The 8,489-nt window shown below is 51.3% G+C and overlaps 1 protein-coding gene across 1 annotated transcript; it reads left to right on the plus strand.

Annotated features, from left to right (window-relative positions):
- The first annotated feature begins 1,970 nt into the window (after positions 1–1,970).
- HTR1B (5-hydroxytryptamine receptor 1B) lies at positions 1,971–5,417 on the plus strand. The gene is made up of 2 exons (XM_021553585.3): positions 1,971–3,378; positions 4,233–5,417. The coding sequence occupies exon 1, from the start codon at positions 2,183–2,185 to the stop codon at positions 3,314–3,316; it is 1,134 nt and encodes a 377-aa protein (XP_021409260.1). The 5' UTR covers positions 1,971–2,182; the 3' UTR covers positions 3,317–3,378; positions 4,233–5,417.
- Positions 5,418–8,489: the final 3,072 nt, after the last annotated feature.

The following is an 8,489-nucleotide window of genomic DNA, read 5'->3' on the forward strand; positions in this document are numbered from 1 at the left end:
CAAGGAAGCACCACAAAATAAAAACATGGAAACAAACCAAACCCTATCTCCATGCTCTTTTGGGAAAACAGAAAGCCACATTGCCATTTTGTCTTCCTGTCAGTTCTGTGAATGTAAATGTAGGCAATCCTTGACTGCCACACTTTAATCCCATCTTCCCCTACCTCATTTCTTGAGAGTCTAACTAAAGATCTAGGACAGATTTTACAAAATCTCAAGCACCACCACTGTTTGTGGTTTGTTTGGTTTTTTTTTTTTTTTTTTTGTGCAGTGGTTTCTCACTCTGTCCATGAGCTCGACGTCCCAGGCAGAACACTGCAGTGCCTGCCCCTGTGTGGTGCTGAGCATAGCCCAGGAAGGACGGGGCCACACGGAAACTGATGGCTTTCTCATCACAGAGGAAAACAGCCAGGAGGAGATGACCAAGAGGGAGCTGCTGAGAGTTTACAGCTAACTTAGACATGGAGATGTGCGTGGAGATGTGCACAAACATGCTTGCAGATTGAAAATGCTTGTCTCAACTTTGTTGTGGTATTTCGGGAGATTTAGTGGGGTTGGAGCATAGGCATTTCACCGAGCTTGGAATTATCCTGACCCAGCAAAAAGCAAGCTCGCACTCCCTCTGTGTGCAAAACTTTCCTGCGGCTGCTGAGAACAAACGCTGGCAGGAGCTGCGGGACCTGGACAAACGTGTGCTCCCGCTGCTCCTGTCCCCGCCTGCCGAGCAATGGAAGAGCCTGTGGGGCACATCAAGGCTGCTCAAGCGCGGGCGTGCCCCTCCAACCGCACCAGAAAAACAAAGGAAAAAAGAATATAAAAGAGAAAAATGGATTAGAAAGCCTAAGCCCAGAAGACACGGGATTACTAGAAGTGTAAAGCACGCGATGTGATTCGGTGGGCCGCGCACCTCTACTGCAGCGGGGCTTGCGGCGCTGCGCAGCCCCTCGCCCGGCGCTCAGGGCGGGCGGTCCCGAGGTGCCTGCCCGCTCCGGCAGCGCCCCTGTCCCGCACCATCTCCCTCGCTCCGGCCCTTCCCGCACGGCCAGCTCCGGCACCGAGCGGCACTCGTAACGCCGCCGAGGGACGTGGCGGAGGGCAGCATACCCCGGCCCCGCCGGGCTCCCTTGGGAGCCTGGCATCGCCCAGCCCCACGGCGTAGCGGGCACGGTTCAAGATAAGATGGGAACAACGGCAGGACCAAGTAGCTCCCGCATCCGCCCGCGCCGTGGCAGCCCTCGTCGGGCTGGAAGAGGAGGGGCTGCTCCTCGGCTGGGCGGGGGACGAGCTCGGGCTCCTCCCGACGCCTGCAGGGGCCAGGCGGGGGGCCGGCGGTGGGGCGGTGCGCGGGGCCGGAGCGGGCTGAGCCCCCCCCGTCGGGCGGCTCGTGGGTGCCGGAGGGAGGGCCAAGGGAGGCGGCGGCGGCTCCTCCTCCGCGGGCAGGCGGGCGGGCAGCCCGCCCGACAGCGGCACCGGTTGCTCGGTGCCGGCGGAGCCGCGCCGCCCGCTATATAAGGGGCGGCGGCTGCTCGCTGCTCACTCACATCGGCTCCTGCCCGCGGCTGCCAGGGCTGGGCGGAGGCCGGGCCTCGACAGCATGGCCCGCGGCGGGGCGCAATGGGAGGTGGTCTCTCCCCCTGCCTCCCGCGGACCCTCCTCTTCCTCCTGCTGCTCCTCCCGCACCCGCGGCGGCGGCTGCAAACTTGCTGCGGCGGGCTGCGTGTGAAGGCACGGCCCGGCGGGGCGGCTCCGCTGCTCCGCAGCCCCCGTCGTCGCGCCCGCAGCCCGGGGGGCGAGGCCGCCGCCCGCGGGCATGCGGCGCTGCCACCGCGCCCGTCGAGACACGGTGTGGAGCCGCGGGCGGTGGGGCTGCGCTTAGGGGCGGCCGGGGCGGGAGCCCCATGTCCGGGGCTCGCCGCGCTCCGCGGGCCGGCGGCGGGGCGATGAGCTGCCGGGGCGAGCGGGCGCGCCTGGCCCCCGGTTTGCCCTGCTCCCTCGCCCGTGGGGAGTGAGGCTCCGCGGAGCCCGCTCGGAGCTCCCGGAAGGGCGGGCAGGCGGTCGGGGAGGTGGTGCCGGCGCGGCGATGCTGCAGCCCTCCCCCGGCGCCGACGGGGTCTTGCCGGGGTAGCGGCCCCGCCGTGCCGCGCCGAGCCCCGCCGTCTGCGGGGGCGGCGGCCGCGGAGGGATGGAGCCGGCCGGCCCCTGCCGGGCGCAGTTGGGCTCCGCCAACGACTCTTACCGAAACTGTAGCGCCGAGGAAGTGATTTATCAAGATGCCACCCCTCTCTCCGGGAAGATCGTGCTCGCTGTCGTCCTGGCGCTGGTCACCCTGGCCACGGTGCTTTCCAACGCTTTTGTCATCGCCACGGTCTACCAGACGAGGAAACTCCACACGCCGGCCAACTATCTGATCGCCTCGTTGGCTGTTACCGACCTCCTCGTCTCCATCCTTGTCATGCCCATCAGCACCATGTACACTGTGACCGGCAGGTGGACGCTGGGTCAGATCGTCTGCGATATCTGGCTGTCCTCGGACATCACCTGTTGCACGGCGTCCATCCTGCACCTCTGTGTCATCGCCCTGGACCGCTACTGGGCGATCACCGACGCCGTCGAATACTCCACGAAACGGACTCCCAAGAGGGCAGCTGGTATGATCGCACTGGTATGGATCTTCTCCATCTGCATCTCCATGCCCCCTTTGTTTTGGCGGCAGGCGAAGGCCGAGGAAGTATCTAACTGTGTGGTGAACACGGACCACGTCCTGTACACCGTGTACTCCACAGTAGGAGCCTTCTACTTCCCCACTCTGCTGCTCATAGCCCTCTACGGGAGGATCTACGTGGAAGCCAGGTCGCGGATTTTGAAGCAGACGCCAAAGAAAGCAGGTAAAAGACTAACGCGGGCACAGTTAATTACAGACTCCCCGGGGTCGACCTCTTCCGTCACGTCCATAAACTCCAAGGCTCCCGAGGGATCCAGCGAAACGGGCTCCCCCGTGTACATGAACCAGGTGAAGGTGAAGGTCTCGGACGCCCTGCTGGAGAAAAAGAAGCTGACGGCCGCTAGAGAGCGGAAAGCTACAAAGACTTTAGGGATTATTTTAGGAGCCTTCATCGTGTGCTGGCTGCCCTTTTTCATCATCAGCTTGGTGATGCCTATTTGCAAGGACGCTTGCTGGTTCCACATGGCCATCTTTGACTTTTTCACGTGGCTTGGATATCTCAACTCCCTCATCAACCCTGTCATCTATACTATGTCTAACGAAGACTTCAAACAAGCTTTCCACAAACTCATACGTTTCCGATGCACAGGCTGAAATGTTGAATGCGATGTGCTCCCCGGGGCAGCCCCCATGCACGCCTGCGCCCGGCGCCACAGGTAGGTTCGTGTACCCCGCCCTGCCCGGAGAGCCGCCGTGCTCGGGGGGAGGCGGGGGGTTGGAAATGGGGGAGCGGGGGGGGATGTGCGACCCCACAAAGAGCTGGTGTTCAGACCCTCCGCGAGTGGCGGCGAGCGCTGGGGATGCTCCTGACATTTCACAATCTGTGTGTGCGCGCGTCGTGTGCCCCCCGCCCCCCCCCCCCCCCCCAGATCGCAGGGAGTGACTCACGGCAATCTGCTTTAAATTCCACCTATTAAGCCAATCTGCCGCCATTTCGTATGCTAATGCCCGTTTTTCGGCCGGTTAGTGCGGAACGGCACTGGCTTTCCAAGCCCGCAGCCGAGCTCCGCGGAGAGCGCCGGGCCGGTCCCCGCCCGCGGCGGCGCCCCCGGTGCCGCCCCCCGGCCCCGCCGGCAGCTGCCGGCACCGCTGGGCAGCTGGGCGTGCAGCCCCTTGGAAGGGACTCCATGCGGCCCCGCAAACAGCGGCTTGATGTTTTTTGTTGGTGTTTTCGGGTTTTTTTGGCGAGGTAGGATAGGCCCCAGATGAAGGCTACTGACAAAGTCCAGCCCTACTTCTTTCTGCCCTCCTCACGGCTCCGGCTGCTCCTGCGGGAGCAGAGCCGGCTGCCAGCAGGCGTCCCGAGGGAAAAGCTGTCCCTCAGCCCCCGTGGCAGGCTGGACACCTCGATGTGTCTCTTCACACGCGGAAGGGCTTTGCCTTTCCGCGACTCTTGACGGCAGCGACTGCCTGCTTATCGCTAAACTCAGCGCCACTTTCTGCAGAATGCATACATGCCTTTACTGTGATACTTTAATAATTCTGCCAATCTTTTGCTTTTTGTCTGCAGAATCAAGTTGCTATTGTAAAGACCCACTGCTTGAAACTTCCCCAAGCCCAGTTGCCAGACTCATGATGCTGCAAAAACGTCAATACATTCTGCCACCAAACTGCTCAGCTCTGCGTTTCAGTGTAATGACTCTGGCAGAGATGCTGTTCCAATAGGCACGCAGATCAGTTGCAAAAAAAAAAAAAAAAAGAAAAAAAAAAAAAAGAGGGCAGCCTCGAATCAAGGTCTATAATTCATCTGGAATGAAGAAAAAAAAAAAGTTTGAGAGTAAACTCCATTTATTTTGCAGGCTTAACTTCTTAATTTCTTCTCCGGCCGGTTGTAGGGGTGTGCACAAGAGCACAGTTGTCTCTGTCTGTGTTGGTAGCATAGTTGTACTTCTGCACACCTGTAATTTCTTTCTTTCAGTGGGAAGAGTTGCTCCCTTCACTCATGAAGCCAAGAGGAGACAAACTCACATTTAAAATAGGAGCATCACAGTAAATTCTGTAAATGACTCCTTCGGCTGAACATGTGTGAGAAGTGACAGTGTGCACAAGTTTTATATTTGTATTTCAAAACAATAGTAAATGCAAATGCTCTAGAAACAAGAGTTGTAGACCTGTTCAACTGCACTGCATATCTGTAGTCTGTCCTCATAGTTGCCTTTAAAAAGGAACTGCTTCTTGCTTTTGCTCCATAAGAGCAGAAATCAAGAAGTCCAATGACCTTTTCCATAAACCAGCTGGGAATAGGAGTAGCAGTTTGACGCTGTAACCATGTTTTCCATTTTGTGTCAGTTGCACACCCTTACCGCATGAACCACTGCGAAATTTAGAATTCTCTAAGTACTTAACATTATTTAATGTATTTTGTAAAGAAGTGAAGCAGTTTGCTCTTTCAGAAGAGCTATTTCACCTGCAAAATAAATACCCATGAATCATTAATTAACTGATGTTAGTGAAATTTCTTGCCTCCCTACTTCCCCCTTATGTTTTTTTTTAGTTTTTCTTTTGTTTTGTTTTGTTTTTTTTTCTTTTTTTTTTTCCTCCTGATTGGACCTTAAGATAGGTCTATGCGTATTCAGCAGAGTTTCAGGATATGGTCCACCTGCTGTAATAGAACTGCATTGATTGTTCCTCTTACGTGTAAATGAAAATGAGTATAAACAATAAAACGCTTGACTGTGTTCTCAAGAGTGGTAGCAATTGTGTGACTGAAAGGAGTTTTTATTGGTTTACCTTCTTTCTCAGTATTGACTTTTTAGGTAACACTGATTTGATGAGTCACTCAAGAAAGCAACTGATGAAGGTTGAAATTACAAGCTTCAATCGGTTGTCAGTTTTTAAACAGGCAGCTTTATTTTCATTGTAGCTAGTTCTGTTAGGCATAATTATTACTATTTTCATGTAATGTCAGAAAAAATGTTTGTTTTTTCCACAAATACTTTTCTTACTCCTTTAAAAGCAAACAAAACTTACTTTAGCATTTGGTGGATAGTGTAATCAATGTTCTTTTAAAGCTGTGTGTATGTATTCTAGATGGGGGTTGTTAAAAGACTGGAAAAATCTTACATTATTTACCTGCCTGCTATTCTTCAGAGAGTTATTCAAGTAATAGGGACTTACTTAACTGGATAGTACAGAATGTGCGTGACCCTTTGTGCTTCTACTGGTCATAGGCAGGAGGAAGTCTGCAAGATACAAATTGAAGCAGTGGAAAATAAACATTTCAGTAATTTGAAGAAATCCAAAACAATTGCCTTGAAGTTGCATACCTCTAAAAAACGAACCAGTATACTATGGTTCTAGAAAGTACCCTTTTAAATTATGAAAGACAAATGGGGTAAGAGGAATTTTCTAAAATGTTATCTTATTTTTTTGAAATGCCTATAATAATTTTAAATTTAAGGATTTTTTTCCATATGTGGTGTGAAAAAAAGCAAGGGAAGTAACATAAAACAATGCTTCACCAATTCTCATTTGTCATTTTTTGATCTCATAGAATGAATTTTGTTTACATCAAATTATTTCTCACTAGGCTTCTTACACGTGTGAGAAATGGAAAATGAGATTCCATTCCAAGTGAGTATTCCAGCATTTCCAGAGAGTTGAGCTTTCTGTCAGTTTTACAAAGTTAGGGGGCTTGGAGAGCAGGGAAGTTCAGGAGTTGGACCTCTCGTTCCTCGCACTGTTGGAGTATACCTTCATCTTCAGCAACGGGCAGCAAATACTGCCAGCTCCCTGTTGTGATGTGAGGATTTTGCTGAGAAGCTAGTTCATCAGGAAAATACCCTTCTAAGTTTATGCTGAGGCTCTGAACTTTCTGCACAAGCAAACAGTTAGATAGCCATGCTGGCTCTTGGGAAGACAGCTGGAAGCTGCCCTGAGTGACTTGGGGGCAGAGGAGAAGAGGCTGACTCAAGCCTTGCTGAAGTACCTGGTAGTTAAAGGCCTTGTGCTACTGGAGCAGCAGCATCTACTTCAGAAAACTGTTCACACGGGGACAGGGAGAGTGAGGACACACATTTGTTAGCAGTGAAAGAGAAGAAATATAGGGCAAATGTTGCTCAATGATGGAAAATATAAATATGTAAAGCCTGTTCCAAGATTCATGTAGAGTGTTTTAGGGTGGGAAGAGTGTCCCGTGTGAGCATAGCATCTCTGTGACTGGCAGAGTGTGTCCTGGATGAACCTAGATTTTAAAAGATGCTCAGGGATGTGGTGGTGAAATTTTGACTGTCTGAAGAGGTCTGAGAGTTTTGCTGTCCTGCTTCTCCACTCCTTTGCTGTGCCTGGTCACTGCACTCTGCCTCTGGGACGATGGAGCGTCTGAAATTTTTAGTAGGAGAGGCTGTCCTTTCCGTCCACCCTATGTCTGTATTCTGTGGAAATGGCTCAGTGAATCCTGCCTCTGGGTGTTTTCTCATGGGAGCCTCTTCATGACTCTGCAGGTAAACTCCAAAGGTGCCTAAACCCATTCTGTTCCAGTCTTTCATTACAGAAGCAGCATGCCTTTCTTTTATCTATTTCGTGCCTTGGGTTCAGACACTCAAATGATGCTTTTGATACAAATCTCTGCTGGGCACTGAGGTTTGAAGTTGAACACACACTTGCAAACCTTGTTTCCTACCTTTCATGGAAGGGATAAGTGTGTGACAGTGTTGCTGACTCCAGGTGCTGAGACACACGACAGTTCAACAGTAGTTGCTATTGTGGGAGCAGCTGTTTGCAGCCTCATAGCTACTATTTTCTTAGTAATCCTCAATTTTATTTAAGAGGCATTTCTCACTTTTCCAATTGTGAAATTCCAAATTAATAAAACACAGAATATAGAAATCAAGAGGGGAAATCTCTTGCAATTATATTTCGTATGGCCATGCAGCAGCCAACAAAGTTCTGCCTTTTCTGTATGAACAGGACAAAGAAAATGCCTTGACTAATGTGCCAAGTCTCCATGTGATAAAAGGGATCTCAACTAAATGTCCAGATGTTTACACCATATTCCATGCTAAAGCATTTGAGGAGGCTGGCCTAGCCTTCAACCTCCAGCAGGGCTGTGTAGAGTAAGGACAATTCCATTTGGAGAAGCTGATTTCCACCCTCCATTGCCCCTGCCTGCAAAAAGCCACTCTGCAGCCCATCAGAAGAACACTCCAAGTGCTTTCTGACTTGAAAATGCTGTCCCTGTGTTCCCTTGGTCAGTAAGGACTGGATATTGTCAGAAATAAGCACTATTACATGAAAATCCAGATCAGTCTAAAGCTATTCCTTCTGGAAGCAAAGTGAAAATGACAAGTAGTAACATTGGAGAGGAAGCGTTTGTAGCAGCAAATCAGGTCGAGCAATGTGTCTGAGAGCAATTATGCAGGCAAATAGTAAAATTCCATTTAAATTGAAAGGTAGCAGAGATGGAAGAACAGGTTTCTCCACCAAATTGAGGCTGGAGCAAAGAAAGACTTTGAGGAAGCAATACGAAATCTCCAGGCCTTGACCATAGTGTAAAGAAAAAACCAAGGTTACTAACTACTCCAATCTCATGACTGCGGCAGACAGGTGAGCTGGCAGTTTCAGAAAGAAGAACCATGCCCAGACACATGTAAGAAAATTACAGATGTTCAGATATGGAATGAAGTAGATGCCAACTCCATTTTGTGTGTTGGTAACTTTTTTGTCATTAGAGGAACCCAACATATTTGAGATATATCCTAAACACCCCTCTATGTCAGTACACAATGATTAGGGGTTCATACTAAGAGATTAAGAGTTTTTTACATTC

The sequence above is a fragment of the Lonchura striata genome, chromosome 3 (assembly GCF_046129695.1).
Source record: "Lonchura striata isolate bLonStr1 chromosome 3, bLonStr1.mat, whole genome shotgun sequence".
NCBI lineage: Eukaryota > Metazoa > Chordata > Aves > Passeriformes > Estrildidae > Lonchura > Lonchura striata.

Excerpts from the sequence above, each read along its gene's own strand:
- HTR1B (XM_021553585.3), top strand. The coding sequence starts at position 2,183 with ATGGAGCCGGCCGGCCCCTGCCGGGCGCAGTTGGGCTCCGCCAACGAC.